This window comes from Hemicordylus capensis, chromosome 1 (assembly GCF_027244095.1).
Source record: "Hemicordylus capensis ecotype Gifberg chromosome 1, rHemCap1.1.pri, whole genome shotgun sequence".
In the NCBI taxonomy this organism is placed as follows: domain Eukaryota; kingdom Metazoa; phylum Chordata; class Lepidosauria; order Squamata; family Cordylidae; genus Hemicordylus; species Hemicordylus capensis.
Genome location: NC_069657.1, coordinates 394,776,787 through 394,795,034, shown reverse-complemented (window position 1 = coordinate 394,795,034; position 18,248 = coordinate 394,776,787). Strand labels below are relative to the sequence as shown.

At 44.9% G+C, this 18,248-nt stretch overlaps 1 protein-coding gene across 6 annotated transcripts in view; it reads left to right on the top strand.

The window, feature by feature from the left end:
* The first annotated feature begins 176 nt into the window (after nucleotides 1-176).
* The window catches only part of XPO5 (exportin 5), an 85,828-nt gene continuing 67,756 nt past the window's right edge, over nucleotides 177-18,248 (top strand). The window contains exons 1-9 of one of the 6 annotated variants that reach the window (XM_053304185.1): nucleotides 177-194; nucleotides 5,065-5,186; nucleotides 6,490-6,562; nucleotides 7,166-7,303; nucleotides 7,733-7,915; nucleotides 9,653-9,694; nucleotides 13,242-13,268; nucleotides 13,747-13,932; nucleotides 16,892-16,968. In XM_053304185.1, the coding sequence (XP_053160160.1) occupies nucleotides 6,506-6,562; nucleotides 7,166-7,303; nucleotides 7,733-7,915; nucleotides 9,653-9,694; nucleotides 13,242-13,268; nucleotides 13,747-13,932; nucleotides 16,892-16,968 (710 nt within the window). In that variant the 5' untranslated portion in view covers nucleotides 177-194; nucleotides 5,065-5,186; nucleotides 6,490-6,505. Of the gene's footprint in view, nucleotides 195-2,331; nucleotides 2,757-3,170; nucleotides 3,664-5,064; nucleotides 5,187-6,489; nucleotides 6,563-7,165; nucleotides 7,304-7,732; nucleotides 7,916-9,652; nucleotides 9,695-13,241; nucleotides 13,269-13,746; nucleotides 13,933-16,891; nucleotides 16,969-18,248 lie in introns of those variants that run through there. The other 5 variants (XM_053304181.1, XM_053304180.1, XM_053304179.1 and 2 more) reach the window with 5 other exon arrangements.

Here is an 18,248-nt window from a genome sequence, read left to right as displayed (position 1 = left end):
AGCAAACAATGGAGAAAAGTAGATTTTATCTTTGTACCGATTTGGCAGCAGCATGCCACCCCCCTCCGAAGTAGAAGCAGCAACAACAATGCTCTTTCAAACTCTTTCAAATTCAGGCTCTCTTACTCCCATCGTGCAAGTGTTGGGAGAAGGCCGAGATTCAATCATAGTAACAGTCCAGTACTGTTATCCTGGTATTATTATTATTATTATTTCATTTTATATCCTGCTCTTCCTCCAAGGATCCCAGAGTGTACTACATTCTTAAGTTTCTCCTCACAACAACCCTGTGAAGTAGGTTAGGCTGAGAGAGAAATGACTGACTCAGAGTCACCCAGCAAGTATCATGGCTGAATGGGGATTTGAACTCGGGTCTCCCCAGTCCTAGTCCAGCACTCTAACCACTACACCATGCTGCTCTATTGCAGAGCAGGGTGCGCTCTGGCTGAGTGCCTTATAACAAGCAGGTAGTGTAACGTAAATGTAAAGCGTGCCATCGAGTCGGTGTCAACTCCTGGCAACCGCCGAGCCCTGTGGTTGTCTTTGGTAAAATACAGGAGGGGTTTACCATTGCCATCTCCCATGCAGTATGAGATGCCTTTCAGCATCTTCCTATATTGCTGCTGCCTGATATACCAGTAGGGATTCAAACCGGCAACCTCTGGCTTGCTAGTCAAGTCATTTCCCCACAGCGTCATTAGGTGGCTCTCAGTAATGTAGTCCACTGTTAGTATCTTCATATTGCAGACTGGCAGGCGTTGACAGATACTGTCTGAGGACTAGAATCCTGTAATCTAGGGTGGTATTATTCCCATACCCAAGACGGAGATGGGGAAATTAAAGATACTCTGTATCATGATAGCCACATTTCAGATATTTATTTTATTACATTTCTAGACTGCTCCATCCAAAGGCTCTGGGTGGTGCAAAACAAGTTTAGAAAACACAAAAACAAACATCATTTAAAATGCACTGCTTAAAACAATATAAAACCAATTTCAAAACATAGATTTTTAAAGCAGAAACAAATGGGTATAAATTCCCCTTAAGAAGAACAGGGGGATCCAAATCTGTGGCAGGTTTACCTGTGCTTAAGATCTCCTTTATCTCTAACTATTTTATTAGGCAATGCCAGAAAGGTTTAAGAACACATGGGATCAAGGCTAATAATGTAGTGTGCACAGCCACCAAGACTTTGAGACAACAGTTAGTAAGCTCTAGACTATATGATAAAAGGTGCAAAATTAAAGCCTGCCCAGTCTGTGAAAATGGGGAAGGGATTTGTAAGCAAAAAGGAGTTATTTACAAAATTACCTGTATAACTATAAAGGGGAAACAGGAAGACATTGGGTTACATAGGTGTCAAAGAACACCTAGCAGATGTCAAACATAAACAGGGAAAGGCCATGGTTGGGTTATATGAAAAATCAGCACAATGGACAAACAATGTCTCTTAAAGTGAGCATCTTAGAGTCTGAACAGTGTGTGCTCAAAAGAAAGATAAGGGAAGCATTATATTTAGACAGGTTACAGCCTGGAATCAATAGTAAGGAAGAACTGAAAGTAATTTTAAAGTATATAGGTTATTAAAGGGTAAGCAGTAATTTAGTTTACACCCTCCCTTCTTTCGTTATTCTTTCAGAGTTAGTTAAGCAGGCAAAACTGTGAGTCATCAATTTCCACCTTCCCCTTCTCTCCTCACAACAACCCTGTGAGGTAGGTTAGGCTGAGAGAGAAGCTACTGGCCCAGAAGCACCCAGTGAGTTTCATGGCTGAATGGGGATTTGAATTCGGGTCTCCCGGTCCTAGTCCAACACTAACTGCTACACCACTGTAATTAAAGATAGCTGTATGCTTTTTACTTTTAGTCTCTTAAAGGTAATTTTATGCTCTTTAATTTTAAGTGCAACTAAAAAAATCAGTTAATGTGCCAAAGGAGCGATGCAGAATGATGTGTGAACATCTCTACTACTGCATCTGTGCGCTTGGCAACATGTGCGTTCCTACTCTGGGGAAAATATCTTCAACCATTCCCCAATATTATTATACTAGATATTTCTCACGGAACCTGCTTTTCTTACCACTTGTTTTTTTTACTATAACCGCTGCCAACCCCTCCATCGCCCCCTCAGCTTCTGTTCCCTTCGATGGCATGCAGAAGCTTCATGCTTTCCCCACTCTTCTGTATACAAAGGAGACTCCCCACCTCCGCAAACAAGAAGAGGAAGCTGGCGTTGTTCATCTGGTCTTTCTTTCTCTATGGGCAGGATTTGGGGACTTTGGCTCATAATTGGTCCACTGCACTAAGGAGGGCGGGACATGGACGTTGAGCACGCCAAGTGCCGTCCTCCCGGCGTACCGAGTACGCGCTTTGCTCGTCCGCTGATGCTCCTCGAGCCGGCTGGCGGGCACCTACCATAGAGATAGAAAGACTTTAAAGAAACAAAAAAGTCGATGGTATCTCCTGCCAGCGCTCCGAAAGGCTGAGCCAAAAAGGGTCCTTTGGTCAAGGGCGCTTGCGCACTGTCCTCTTTCGCTCCCTGGACCCGGCGGCGTGGTGTTGCTCCCCTCCTCGTCCCGCGCATCGTTGCCCTAAGCAACGTCCGCTTTCCTCTGCCTTCCTCCCGCCTCCCCTCACCACCACCACCACCATGTCTGGGGACCAAGTGAATGGGCTTTGCGAGCAGCTGGTGAAAGCGGTCACGGTGATGATGGACCCGGCCTCCACGCAGCGATACCGTCTGGAGGCCCTCAAGGTACCGCGGGGGTCGGGAGGTGCTGAGGTCCTGCCCCACGCCACGGCCCGGCCCCGAACCGAACTGGGCAGCGAGAGACAGGGAGTCCCGTCCCGTCCCGGCTCCCGGTTCGGAGCATGCGCGCAAAGCACAAACCCACGGTCCCGGCTAGTGTTGGCAGCCACCGCAGGAGTTGCGCACCAGCAGCGGGTTCCCACGGGGTTTTATACAGAGCGCAGAAAGCCCCACCACGGTTCATTCTCGCAGGGCTGCGCAGTATTTTGAAAGCTCCTCTCCAGAGGGCCCTCGACGGCTCCTGAAGCACAAGCGACCCGCTCCGTGGCAGTAGCCAAAGCTGTGCTGCCCTTAGTCATCCACGTGGCTGGCAGTGTCCCTTGCAGAGCAGCAGATTGCAAGAATGGTCCACGTGGCTGGCTTCCCATAGCGAAGAGCGGGAAGGTGTCCCAAGAGTAAAAGTCACTGGTCTTCGCTTTGAAACCTTCGAAACTCTCCATCTAGGAAACTGCCCGCTGGAGGCGCCAGACAGTGCGCAAAACCAGCATGAGGGAAGGAACCGCGATTGCCGGTTCAGGATTCCGGATTGCCGTTACCACCATTCCATTTTGTGTTTTCCTGTTTTTAAAACTTGCACAAGAAACGGGCAGGAAAGCCAGCCAATGGAAATCGCTGTCAGGAAACGCTGTACTTGTTGAATTTCTACATCTCTCACAAAGCTTCTCTAGTATCTACAGAGGAGCCCTGCCGAATAAAAGGAGGCAACACAATGCTAGAAAGCATAGGAGGTTCTCTTGCAGGTTTCTGCTATCAGTTGAGGTGGTGCTGTGGTAGCGCAGGAGAGGCACTGCAGAGATGGGGTGCTGAGAATGGTGTTAAAGCCTGGAGAGGAAAGATGCTGATGGCAAGAACAGTAAGGAGCCAAGAAAGGAGTGGGAAGGGGGAATGAGGGCCAGTAGCATGTAAGCTTAGTCAGAATGGAGAGAGCTATGAGAGAAACTGGGGAGAGTAAAGATCTCTCTTGACTTCGGAAGAGACAGTGGGGGAAGTAGAAATCCTCGAGAGTAAGATTTATGAATTTGAGATGGAGAACAGAAAGCAACAGTCTACATAAACAATTTAGGGAGAAAGTGGTGTGATTTTGAATGATTTTAATGCAAGTATTAGGCACAAGAAGAAAGAAATAGCTAAAAAGAAGGCCAACAATGAGAAAAATGCAATGGGGCTAGGGGAAGTGACATCTCCATAGGGCCTATGTAGCCTAAAGCTCAGTAGCTTTTACCTGAAAAACATTGTGTTGGTTTATAAAAAAGATTTCTGATTCTCACCTTCCATCCCTATAAGACTCTCAATGTGGTTTATGATTCAAGTATAAAGCAATGAAATCATTGAGTCCCACAAATATGAGTGGGAGGTGTCTGTTGGGATCTGTATCTTTTCCCACATTTTAAAGTAGAATGAAAATTGATAGTGAGAAAAATGTGGTTTCTTGGTTATCTACTCTTAATCCATACTAGGGATGTGCATGAACCAAGGTCTGTGCACTGGTTGGGCACCGCAGGGAGGGGAGCTTTTTAAAAAAAGAGAGCGAGAGAGAGCATGCCCTTACCTGCTTTCCGCTGCCATATGCAGATTTGTGCTGCAGCGGCACTTGTCCCAACTTGCACTCGGCTCTGGGACACACATGGTGTCAATGCATGTGCAGGCATGATTTGCATGGTCAGCATGATTGTTTTTTAAAAAAAGATCCCGCTCCTCTCCCTGCAGTGCCAAACCAGTACATGCCTAATCCATACTGCAGATTCATTACATATTTCTGAGTTTTCACTGAATTCATACACAGTACAATACCACACAATGCCCTAATTCTCCCCACATTCTCAGGACAATCATGAGAGGGAGTTTTGAAGGAATGTTCTACCTCAGAATCTAGAATAGGCTTTCTCATGTGTCTACCTGCACATTATCATGTTACCTTGGAACTTTCCCAGACAGCAGGCTTTACCACAGGTTTACTGCAAGGCTTTATTGCAAATTTGAAGTTGCCACAAAAAACCAACGCAAAGAGTGGATCCCCCCACCCCCCACTCCCGGATATAAATTGAGCTACACTCTAACACACAATGAAAAACCTGAATTGTGTGTGAAGTGTTCCCTGATAGCTCGCAGGGACTTCGGGGTAAACTTGGCCAATATGAATGCACACTTCCATTCAGGAGGAGATGCAAACTAAAAGCTGGGTGTGAAAAACTTCCAACTGGAGGAAGAAGATTTTTGCTTGTTTTTAGGTTTAATTTTTCTTACTCCTTTTCAGTTCTGTGAAGAGTTCAAGGAGAAGTGCCCAGTATGTGTTCCCTGTGGACTGAAGTTGGCTGAGAAAACCCAGACTGCTATTGTCAGACACTTTGGTCTTCAGATCCTGGAGCATGTGGTGAAGTAAGACAGTTCTTTTGGACAAAGTGCTGTGATATTGGCAACTACAAGAGTTCTGCTTGTAGAACATTGGACTTATACCTGTCACAATAAGAATCTCTGATTGTGAATACATTTATGATTTACTAGTATTTTCAAGCCTGTTAAAATAACGGGCGCTAGTAGGGCGGCCTCTATCGCCGTCTTTCCTCTCCCCGCGCTCGGCCCGCCCTCTCCCCCTCTCCCGGCTTCCTTCTCCGCCTCTGTTGTTTTTGGCTCCCGGGCCGGACCCGCTGCCGCCGCCTCTCCTCTTCCAGCGGCTGGGCTGGACCCGCCGCCCCCGCCTCTGCCCTCCTCGTGGCCGCCTCTGGCCTTCTTGTGCCCGGGCCCCCGGCGTCTTTCCCTTCCCTGCAGCCGCCACTGCCCCTGTTCTTTTTGGCGGGCGGGCCAGACCAGCTGCCGCCTCTTCTATCCCCGCGGCTGGCCTGGACCCGCCGCCTCTGCTGGTCCCGTTGCCGCCGTTTTTGCTCCGCGCCGCCTCGGCCGGCTTCCCCCGCCGTCTCCTCCCCCCTCCATGTCCCCGCTTCTCCTTCTCTGTTCAGCGGCAGGGCCATTCCCGCCGCTGCCACCTCTGCCCTCCCTGGTCCCCGCTTCCCGCTTCTCCTTCCCCCTTTATGGGAGCCAACATGGCCACCGTGTCTCTGCAGCCGTATCTTTCTCAGACGTTCTGGGCATGCGCTCCGCATGCCCAGGCCGAGAAAGACACGGGCAGACACGGGATTACACCTAACCATTTTATTATAGAGGATAGCAGAGGACCCAATGACAACTTGGAGGAGAGCCCCCTTTTTCCTTTCTGCCAACCTTGTAAACTCAGCACTTTCTTATTTTTATGTGCAATATGGATGGCTGCACATTTTCTTAGTTCTGTTGCTCTTATGCTAGTTAGACGGTCCACTATTTCATTATACTGCTCAGTCTATTTCCAGAAGGGTCTGAATACTGTCAGATACCAAAAGAGCTTTGCTGGATCATACCAAACGTCTGTGTAGTTCAGTATCCTCTTTCCTACAGTGACCAGCCAGATGTTTGCAGGAAGCCCACAAGCAGAGCTTGAAGTCAGTAGTCTTCTCCTCTTGTTGATGACCAACACTAGCAAGTGGCGTTCTCTACTTCCACTTTTGTCCACACCATGGATCGTTTTATAAACCTTTAGTATGTCTGCCCTCTCCTTAAATGTCTTCCCCCCACCCTTAACTAAAAAGCCTCAAATGCTTTAGCTTTCTGTATTGATTTCTTCTGTGTTTTGTTTTGTTTTATTGGGCAGATTCCGATGGAACAGTATGGGTCGGCTTGAAAAAGTCTATTTGAAGAACAATGTCATGGGACTCATATCCAACGTGAGTCTAGCTGTTTACAAAGTTAAATTGCTTAGTTATCTATTAGTGGTAAAATGTGTTCCTGGGAAATAAGGGTATCAGTGTCATGAGAGAGGCTTAGTTCATTTCTGAACTATTCTGCTCTAAGGTTAAATTCTATATTGGTTACAGTTTTCCTTTTCTTTAATATAGAGATAATCCATGCTAATAAATAGTGGGAGGGGCAGGAACTGCAAATGTTTGTGAGAAACCACAAGGAAGGAATGCAGCTGTCTTGAGCTTTATCTCCAGAGCAGGGTTCAGTTAAGGGCTATGGCCATCACTTCTGTATGTTTGCCATTACAGTGAATAATTGATGCCCTTCCTTAGAGTCACTGATCTCTTATGTCTGCATGCAAGTTGTCCCACTCAGATAGATGCCTGTTTTCTTTGACATCCATTTTATTAAAGTAATAGTTGTCTTGGTACATGGAACTCCCAAAGCAGTGGCAGGTTAGAGTGGTGTGTTTGTATGACTTCTGTTTCCTTGTTTTAGAATGTGTCTACAGCAAGCTTCTGCGATTGTGTAACTATTGGATGATCCAGGACCATTATCTGCCATCTTGTAACTCTTTTCATTCACAGGGTACCCAGCCAATTTTAGAGGAAGAAAGTCACATTAAGGATGTTCTTTCTCGCATTGTAGTGGAGATGATCAAGCGTGAATGGCCCCAGCACTGGCCTGATATGTTAAAGGAGTTGGATGCGCTCTCCAAACAAGGGGTAAAAATGCACCTTAGTGTCAGATGGTTGCACCTTTTCTGGACTTGTTTCTATAGAAGATGATTGTATCAGTTCACATTTATTAATTTATTGAATATTTATATCACCAACCCATATGGTTCTAGGCCAGGGGTGGACAAACTTGGCCCTCCAGATGTTTTTGGACTACAACTCGCAGCATCCCTAGCCACAGTTTATTGTGACTGGGGAAGATAGGAGTTGTAGCTCAACAACAGCTGGAGTGACAAGTGCTCACCTCTCCTCTAGGCAGTTCACATACACATGTATATGTGTTTTATGCATTACCTGCACAAAACACATACACAGTCCTTCTCCCTAAACCATAGGTGCTCTCTAAATATCTCAAGGATATTCTCATGTTCATGGGATTGTAGGTTTGTTTGTTTCTTGTTTTTCTTGGGGCTCTAGGAGACACAGACAGAACTGGTGATGTTTATACTTCTGCGCTTGGCGGAAGATGTGGTGACCTTCCAGACACTACCAGCCCAGAGACGACGGGACATCCAACAAACTCTCACCCAGAATATGGAGAAGATCTTTAGCTTCCTTCTCAATACCCTGCAGCAGAACGTTAACAAATACAGACGCATGGTAAGAGTCTCCTTTCTGCTGGCCCAGTTAAACCCTCAGGGTTTCAGAAGGCATTAGTGGCAGGGGTATGACATCAGCAGTCACTATACTTTAGGATTATGTAGTGAGAAAGGAGCCATACAGCGGTTTTTACCAGAAGGTTTCAGGATGCAAGAATTGGCACTAGCTATTAGAAAGCTTGAATTGCTAGTGCGTCTTTTAGCTGTATGAAGCTCTTGCTGCTGGACAACATAGTCCTAGTTTGCTGGCATTTCTATGTCTGTTTCTGTGGTTCAGAAAGGCCTCCTAAGCCCTTTTGTCCTAGGAAATAGAGGTGCTGCTACCTGACCTGAGGCTATCATCCCAGAAATATTAATGTTTTCTGAATTAAATACATACAAGCTGACCCCACACAGAGCATCTGTGCTCTCTTTGGGGCCGGCTACCTCTCTCTCTCTCCACCACCCCCCGTCTCCGGCGGGGCCAAGTGCCGCGGCCAGCGGGCCGAGTGCCCCCGCTGCGGCTGCCGCCAGCATGCCAAGTGCCCCCGCCGACGCTGCCTTAACATCCGCGGCCGAGCTGGGCCCGCCAGCCGCCGCCTTGCATGGTCGGGCCCGTCGCCTCTGCCTCGCGTCTGCCCAGCCAGTTAATTCTCCTGGGTGCGCCTTACCCAATCAGGCGCCCCCGCAGCCCAGCCAATCAGCTGGGCTGCCAGGATGCACGTTCTAAAGGCACACCCAGGAGAATTATATATATATAGATATAGATAGGCTGCTCATGTGTGCTTATTTGAGAACATTGTCTCCAGTTGGAAGAATTAAATGTATTTCAGAAGGCACAGAGAGATTGTAATAGCAAAACTATAAAGATAGTTTTTATAATCATGCCTTGTTTTCTTTCTAATCAGTTTGGTAGTAAATTAGTCAGTGCTGGAAAATTCCAGCTCACTTGCAGATAGGACTAATTGGCTGTGATTTTCTGGCATGTTAATTACGACGAATATTTATATACCTCTTTTCAACAAAAAGTTCCCAAAGCAGTTTGCATAGATATAAATAAAATGACTCCCTGTCCCCAATGGGCTCACAATCTAAAAAAGAAACATAAGCAGCAACAGCCACTGGAGGGACTAATTGCAAAACAGACCATTCCATAAAGCCTTGTGATTCTGTGTCATGTTTGTGGCTGTAAGAGAAAAAGCAGGGCTGGTGTGCTTGCATCAATTAGCTGATCCTAGCCATGGATCAGCGAAAAATTACTCAGAAGAAAGTTTCACTGATTTCCATGGGACTTGCTTCTGAGTAAATATGCTTAGGATTACAGCCTTAATTGACTGCATTTCAAGATAAGGTCCATTAATTCATCAGGGACCCACAAATTTAGGCTTTGTTCCCTAGGCAGCCATTATTTGTGATTGTCACCAACCTCCTCCTATCCTTTTCTGGCACACAAGCAGAGGGCTTAGGAGAGAAGGGCGTCTTCTTTTTTTGCATTGAGAAATGGAGATGATAAGAAACAGTATAAACCCTCTCCTCCTGCTCTGAAAGGATTCCTGCTGTTTCTGAACTTCTCAAAATTAGCAGTGGAAATGAGACCTCCGGGGAGAAGATCTGTGTGGGGCTGGGTGTTCTGCTCACCAAAGGGCTGAGGGCACTCACCACTGGTGAGCTGGCAAGTGGATTTGTAGATGCCTGGGATTGATACTGAGGCTTGCAATACAGCTTCTTTTCTAACTGTGGAATCCTCTTAATTGGCAAGGTTGAAGTGCCCCAAGAGCAAGATGCCCTCTCTTCTCCACAGGTTAGCATATCTTTTGAGCTGTTTGTGTAGGGTAATCCATGGGGGTTGGGTTTCCTGCTACCAGAATGACATGTTGTATTTATGGGAAGGCAATTACCTGGGGTGCTATACTGTTGCATCACACATACCTGGGGTGGGTTATAGTGAAAGGTTGTTAGCAATACGTGTCAGACATGGAGAGTGGATGAAGGCCCTTTAAGTCTGGAACTTATGTCAATTTAGCTTTGGAAATGACACCATAGAATTTTCAAGGCAAAAACCTTATAGCAGAGATGTTTTTGTTGTATCTTCACACACAAGAAAGTAGAACAAAAACCCCACAACCTTGGTTAGATGTATTATTAGTGACTAAGGTTTTATATTTTGTTTTGGGGTTGGCTTGTATGACTCGGAGAATGTATGTTAAAACACCTAGAGAAGTGAACTGAAAATATTGATTGTGAGGTGTGCTATAATTTGTGCCATCTCAGAGCATTGGTGTAATTAGAATAAGGGCATTAACACCTTATACAGTTTGAGAATTGCTTGTTTCTGTGTGTGGGACAACTATTGAAGACCAAGAGTTCTGTTACACATTGAATTTGCAACAGGACTGCAGCCCTTTCATAGTTGTGTAACAGGGAGAGTGTTGGCAAGTATTTTCTGTTGTCGTCTCCCACCAGAGCAGCACAATGACAGAAGGAGTTGCACCTGCTGATATTCTCCCTTTTATTTGGCTATTGAAAGGCACAAGAGTGCTCTTTCGTTCATATTCACTTAAGAAATCCTGATTGTGAGATCCTACAGTGGAAAGCTATTTTAAAAGGCAATATTGTAACTTCATTGTCTATGAAGTGCCCAAGACATTTAAGAGATTGTTGATGGGTTTGTACAAACAAACTGTGATTCAAATCAAACTATATCGTGTCATGTTTCTGTGTTTTGCTTAGGGTAAAATATCTTATATTACTGTAGTGGCTATGACAGTGTGTGGAGAACTTGTTGACATGATCAAGCTGATGATATTGCTATTGTGAAATAACTAGGGTTGTGCACAGAACCGGTTTCGTGCACTCCCGGGAGGGTGGGGGGTTTCTTTAAGGGGCAGGGGAGGTGGCTGACTTCTGTGGTGACACTGATCGGGTTGCAGGGAGAGATGCTGCAGTCCTGCGTGCCCGCTTTTTACGAGAGTGCTGGCAAGGGAACAGCAGCGGGGTGGGGGCTGGCAGGTAGGCAGTATCTTCCCTGCCCCTTAAACAACCCCACCCACTGAACTGGCTCGAATGCTGGTCCACAGAACCGGTCTGGCACTCCTAGAATGGAGTGCTGAATGGTTCCATGCACTTCCCTAGAAATAACCCCTTCTCCTATGAACAAAAGGTTCCAGTGTGATTCAGCCTCACACACTCCTGTTGAACATCTTGGTTGAGGAGAAAGCTCTGTATTTATTAAACTTGTCTTTGTGGGATAGAGTCTCAGATTACTACTGGCTTTACGGCACTTCTACATCAGTGAATGCATCTTTCCAAACATCCATTTGTCTCCCTTACAGTGAGGGAAATAAGTATTTGATCCCCTGCTGATTTTGTCCGTTTGCCCTCTGACACAGAAATGACCAGGCTATAATTGGAATGGTAGGTTTATTGTAGCTGTGAGAGACAGAATAACAACAAACAAACCCTCAAAAGCCCAGTGCCCAAAAGTCAGCGATGGATTTGCATTGTAGTGAGGGAAATAAGTATTCGATCCCTTCACAAAAGATGTCTTAGTACTTGGTGGCAAAACCCTTGTTGGCAATCACAGAGGTCAGACGTTTCTTGTAGTTGGCCACCAGGTTTGCACACAACCCAGGAGGGATGTTGTCCCACTCCTCTTTGCAGATCCTCTCCAAGTCAGAAAGGTTTCGAGGCTGATGTTTGGCAACCCGAACCTTCAGCTCCCTCCACAGATTTTCTATGGGACTAAGGTCTGGAGACTGGCTTGGCCACTCCAGGACCTTCATGTGCTTCTTCTTGAGCCACTCCTTTGTTGCCTTGGCTGTGTGTTTTGGGTCATTGTCATGCTGGAATACCCATCCACAACCCATTTTCAATGCCCTGGCTGAGGGAAGGAGGTGCTCACCCAAGATCTGACGGTACATGGTCCCGTCCATCGTCCCTTCGATGCGGTGAAGGTGTCCTGTCCCCTTAGCAGAAAAACACCCCCAAAGCATAATGTGTCCACCTCCATGTTTGACGGTGGGGATGGTGTTCTTGGGCTCATAGGCAGCATTCCTCCTCCTCCACACACAGCGAGTTGAGTTGATGCCAAAGAGCTCGATTTTGGTCTCATCTGACCACAACACTTTCACCCAGTTCTCCTATGGATCATTCAGATGTGCATTGGCAAACTGCAGACGGGCCTGTACATGTGCTGCCTTGAGCAGGGGGACCTTGCGGGCACTGCAAGATTTCAGTCCTTCACGGCGTAGTGTGTTACCAATTGTTTTCTTGGTGACTATGGTTCCAGCTGACTATGGATCATTGACAAGTTCCCCCCGTGTAGTTCTGGGCTGCTTTGTCACCGTTCTCATGATCATTGCAACTCCATGAGGTGAGCTCTTGCATGGAGCCCCAGACTGAGGGAGATTGACAGTTATTTTGTGTTTCTTCCATTTGCGAGTTATCGTGCCAACTGTAGTCACCTTCTCACCAAGCTGCTTGGCGATAGTCTTGTAGCCCAGTCCAGTCTTGTGCAGGTCTACAACCTTGTCCCTGACATCCTTCGACAGCTCTTTGGTCTTGGGCATGGTGGTGAGTTTGGAAGCTGAGTGATTGCTTGCTTCTGTGGACAGGTGTCTTTTATACAGGTACTGTAACAAGCTGGGATTAGGAGCACTCCCTTACAGAGGGTGTTCCTCATCTCAGCTCGTTACCTGCATATAGTGCAAAGACACCTGGGAGCCTGAAATCTTGCTGGTTGATAGGGGATCGAATACTTATTTCCCTCACTACAATGCAAATCCATCGCTGACTTTTGGGCACTGGGCTTTTGAGGGTTTGTTTGTTGTTATTCTGTCTCTCACAGCTACAATAAACCTACCATTCCAATTATAGCCTGGTCATTTCTGTGTCAGAGGGCAAACGGACAAAATCAGCAGGGGGTCAAATACTTATTTCCCTCACTTGTATATGTTACTATTTCAGTGTATGCACCACATTTGCATGATAAAAGCATATGTGAAATATTCCTAAGCATTCTCTGTAGAACTGCAAAACTCCATTCATCAGAGATTGAAAGAGGTTAAAGATAAGTGATACATGAGCCTCTGATCTTGGCAGGAGTTGTTGACTCTTTAACTCACTTCAACCTATTGTTCACCCCTTAAAGTGAAAACAAACCAGAGGTTACAAGTCACAGAGGTCCAGGTTATTTTAGGATTCCTGATTTGATTCTGTTCAGCTTGTTTCATTGAAGAGGAATGTACTGAAACTTTGATTCTGTCCTCTGTAATATGGGGACTAAGAAATAGAAGTCTGAGGTAGACATGCACGTCAGTAGCTCATTCACTCTTTCTTCTCTTTTCCAGAAGATGGATGCATCTCAGGAACCCAAAGTAAGTGGATCCAGAAGGGGAAGTACTGCACTTTCTGCAAGTCATGGTGCTTAAGATCCAACTTGTGCTTAACTTTAAAGAAATAATTGTGAATAAAGTGAGGAAACCTCATTTTATTTGAGGAGAAAGTAATTGAATTATAGAGATAAAAGGAGAAACCAACTCATTTGAAGCAGGCGATTTCCAAATTAACTTTCACAAGCTTGCCTGGGTACTTTTCCAGAAGGCTGTGCTAATTGTATTTCTCCTTGTAAGGACAAGAAAGTTTAGTGGTTTTCGCCAGGATATTAAGTGGTTTTCGCCAGGGTCAGAAGCTGTTAAATCTTTACATTGGAGCCGTTTATTTTAACCTTTCATTGTGTTATGATATGTTACTGGTTGTGCTAAAATAGTGATTATTCTTCAGAACTCTGTGGGAAGTGGATGGTACCAGATCTTGTAGAATACATATGTTCTCTCAATTGCTGTTTGTCAACAGGCACAAGCAAATTGTCGAGTGGGGATAGCAGCTCTTAATACTCTGGCTGGCTACATTGACTGGGTGGCTATGAGCCACATCACAGCAGATAACTGCAAACTCCTGGAAATGCTGTGCCTGCTCTTGAATGAGCCAGAGCTCCAAGTGGGAGCAGCAGAGTGCCTCTTGATTGTGGTCAGCAGGAAAGTGAGTTCCTCCTCTCTGTCTTTTCCCCTCCCCCCTCCCCAGCACTGTTTCCTCTAAGGTGTGCGCACATGCACGCGCTCACAAGTTTTAGGATGTCTGCTCAGTTCATTTTAGATCCTACTCAGGAAGGCCCATTCTGAATGCAGGTGCGCGCACACTGCCTTGATACTGCCGCCCAGAACAAAACTCATTCTGCACAGAGATGAAAAGAATTAGAGGGACCACTGCTCCCTGGTGTGTGCTGCATCTCCATTCCTCTTTTGATTTATTCTTGTTGCTTCAGACTGAGTGAAATTGCAGTGTGATGTTTGGGTTTTAAAATTACTTTATTTTAAAGAGCTGCCTAACATTCTGTTGAAAAGTAATATATAAATACGAATATGACGAATATTTATATCCCGCTTTTCAACAAAAGTTCCAAAGTGGTTTACATATTTAATTAATTAACTAATTAAAATAGGCTCCCTGTCCCCAAAGGGCTCACAATCTAAAAAAGAAACACAAGGTAGACACCAGCAACAGCCCCTGGAGGGATGCTGTCCTGGGGATGGATAGGGCTAGTTGCTCTCCCCCTGCTCACAAAAGGGAGTCATCAAAGGTGCCCCTTTGCTCAGTTAGCAACCTTAAAAATAAGGTTCTGGGCTGAGTTATTAACAAGTGGCTGGCATTAGCCCTGTACAGTCATTCTGTAAAAGAGCCTGCTGTACAGCAGGCAAAGTGGGTTGGAAGTCCCACCCCCATCACATCAGCCACCCTCTCGCCTGATCGCTTCATGCTTAGGGGGTTTGTCTGAGGAGGCAAACACCATAAGTGTGATTGATGGCATTTCAGTGATCAGCAGACAATGGCTTTTTAAAAAGACTATTGAACAGGACTTTTGTCAATCAGTATTTAGGGCAACGTTTATAATCTTTCTCTTAAGAAGTCTTCTCATACCACTGAAGCTCCATTAACCACCACCTCCTATGGAATGTTGAGCATTTGTTCATATCTCCAAGAATGGAACAAAGCTGTAGTGTAGATATTTGCTCTCTGTTAACCATCTTAAGTCGAATATTGTTTTTACTTTTTCAATTGTGTTTAATCCTTTTTAACCTGCCTTGAGCTTTTTTAAAAAAATAGAAAGGTGGAATATACATTTACAGAACAAATAGAATGTGTGCTTTCTGCAATGGTTGGCATAATTATGTAACTGCTTGTGGGCTTCCCAGAGTCATCAGGTTGGCCATTGTGGGAAATAGAATGCTGGAATTGGGACTTTGGTCTGATCCAGCATTACTCTTCTTATATTCAGTGGGTATCATCTGGGAATGAGTAATGTAAGACTGTCATGTTAAATCCTGCCCATTTTTCTCTTGGTCTTGGTCTGCACTGCCCTGCAGTGTACCCATTTGGCAATTCATCTGTGGAGTGGTTATTCAGGTTATTCATCTGTGGAGTGGTTATTCACATCCCTAGAGCGAAAGCTTTAACATGCTGTTGTCTTAACAGATGAGCCTCGTAATAAAAACCAGTATTATAATAAGTCAGTGTGTTAACATAGTAGTGTGAACCTACTCTCTAAAACGTTCTTAGGGTTAATATTCTGAAAGATTGTTTTCACAAAAATTCAGAGGCATGGGCTTTTCTTTTTTATTGTCTGACATAATTACTGTATACAAAAAGATGCATGTAATATGCAGATTTAATAGAATAGCTTGCACTGAGAAAGGTTTGTATCTGAATCCATGGATAAGATCTAATAAGACTCCTTTAAAAATGAATAAAAAATCTAAGATATCCTTTTCTTTCTCTCTCCCATGATCTGGAAAAGTTAGTAAAAATAGAATTCTTAGCCAGAAAGGCTAGGCCAAAGCTTACATTAAAAAATTAGTTTCTCATGACATCTTGGAGATCTCTCCTTCCAAAAGAAGCAGGAAAAATAGAATTCTTAGGTCACAGAGGAGCTAAGCTCAAGCTTATAGTTCATCAGATTTTCTAGGAGATGCTCTGTGTGTACACTCCTGAACAATAACAATTAAAAGCCTTCTTTCCTTGCCACCCCAAACAAGCAAAACATATGTTTTTCAGAAATGAGATCCTTTTCTTCAAGGTTACCATTCAGGAATACAAGTTATTGTTTTGACTATGTGCATCACTTGGTTAAGGTCAGACTTCCTTATCTGTGAAATATGAGGCCTTGGAGAATGTAGACAGAAAACTGCTTAGCAAGCACTTTTCCAGGTCAAAGGCAGTTTCAACCCATCTCCTGAATCTTCTAAGCAGAAATATAGCTCTGCTTTTGCACTAAGCTAGTGTAGGAAACAAACAGGGTGACATCCAGTCTAGTAAATGGGGTCAATACATCCCAGCACCCTCAAGGGATGGGGAATATTTGATCTGTTGTGTTTTCCTTTTTGCTTTACTCACACAAAGTTGATAACAGTGTTTTTTTCTTAATTTTTTTTCATCTGTGTGCGGAATGAGTTTTGTTCTGGGCAGCAGTATCAAGGTGGTGTGTGCGCACATATATTCAGAGTCGAACCTTCCTAATTCAAACTAAAATTGACCGAGCGGACATCAAAACACATGAGAGCGAGCGCACGCCTTAGAGAAAACACTGGTTGCCAAGTATTATTGACAGCTAATGATCTTCTAGATTCTGGCTGCTGTTGAAGACTACTACTATTACGAGTACTTATATACCACTTTTCAACAAACGTTTTCAAAGCAATTTACATAGAAAAATAAATAAGATAGTTCCCTGTCCCCAAATGGTTCACAATCTAAAAAGAAATATAAAGTAGACACCAGCAACAGCCACTGGAGGGATGTTGTGCTGGGATAGGAATGCAACAGTTGCTCTCTGCTAAATAGAAGAGGATCACCACTTTAAAAGGTGCCTCTTTGCTCAGTTTGCAGGAGTACTGAAGAGTTTGTTTTATAGGTTGTAACAAATATTTCCTTTGCTTTGTGTCAGGGAAAACTGGAGGACCGCAAGCCCTTGATGGTTTTGTTTGGAGATGTTGCCATGCATTATATCCTCTCTGCTGCCCAGTGAGTAGTACTGTCTTGCTTATGTGAGCACATGATGACTTCCAAATGGAAACAAAGTAGTTCTAGTCTTTGTCACAGCATACCTCATTTGGTCTGCTAAATCTTAGCCATTAGATTATCATCGTATGTATGACCTTAGCTCAGGGATGGACAGAGGGACCAAATGCATAACAATGAACAGTGCTGCACAACTTCAGCCCTCCAGTAGTTTTTGGATTACAACGCCCATCATCCCCAGCTGCAGTGGCTAGTAGTTAGGGATTATGGGAATTGTAGTCCAATATCTGCAGGAGGCATCAAGTTATGCAGCCCTGTCATAAAATGTTACACATCAAGCTATTGTCCACAAGTCTGGTTCAAGGCAGTTGCATAAGTCTAATTAATACAGCAATGATCGTGGCAAGCAGGGATATAACATTCTGGAGTGATAGCAGTGAGCTCTTCAACTTCTATATCTGTGGTTTTAACTGGAGCCAGAATTCGTGAAATAAGCAATTTCTAAAGTTTCATGCAGTCATAATTATATATACAGGTAAGGTAAAGGTAAAGTGTGCCGTCAAGTCAGTTTCGACTCCTGGCACCCACAGAGCCCTGTGGTTTTCTTTGGTAGAACATAGGAGGGGTTTACCACTGCCTCCTACTGCACAGTTTGAGATGATGTCTTTCAGCATTTTCCTATATCGCTGCTGCCCAATATAGTAGCAGTGGGGATTCGAGCTGGCAACCTTATGCTTGTTAGTCAAGCATTTCCCCATTGCGTCACTTGAGAGGACTTCGATATTCACAGGGGGTTCCATTCCACAGTACAACCATGGATACAGAAACTGATTATTGAGTCATTGTGACAATGGGGAATTGGGGGTTAGGTTCCCATTTGGGGGGGAAACATCAACAAAACATCAAATTTGTGGGGGGAAGCTGCCTACCACACTTAGCTGCTCCCCCTGAGTCATGTTGTGTCCTGGAATTCCCCCAAATTGGCCGAAAATTGCCATTTCCCCCTCTCTTTTTAAAAAAAGGGGCAATTTTGAGGCTCCGAAACACAAAATGGTGGCTGGAAATGACCTCTACAGTCACTTCTGGTCACCCCCAACCCGCAGATATGCAAGGTCGACGTCGTCCCCGTCCCGTCCCCCCCGGCATGCATATGCTGAGGTCAGGTGTCTATTACCTGACTGCAGATATGTGAATCCGCAAATACTGAGGTTGAGCTGTACATAACTGCATGAGAGAACCCTCAGCTCTGGAAAACATCTCTAGGACTAAGTAGAATCACCTTT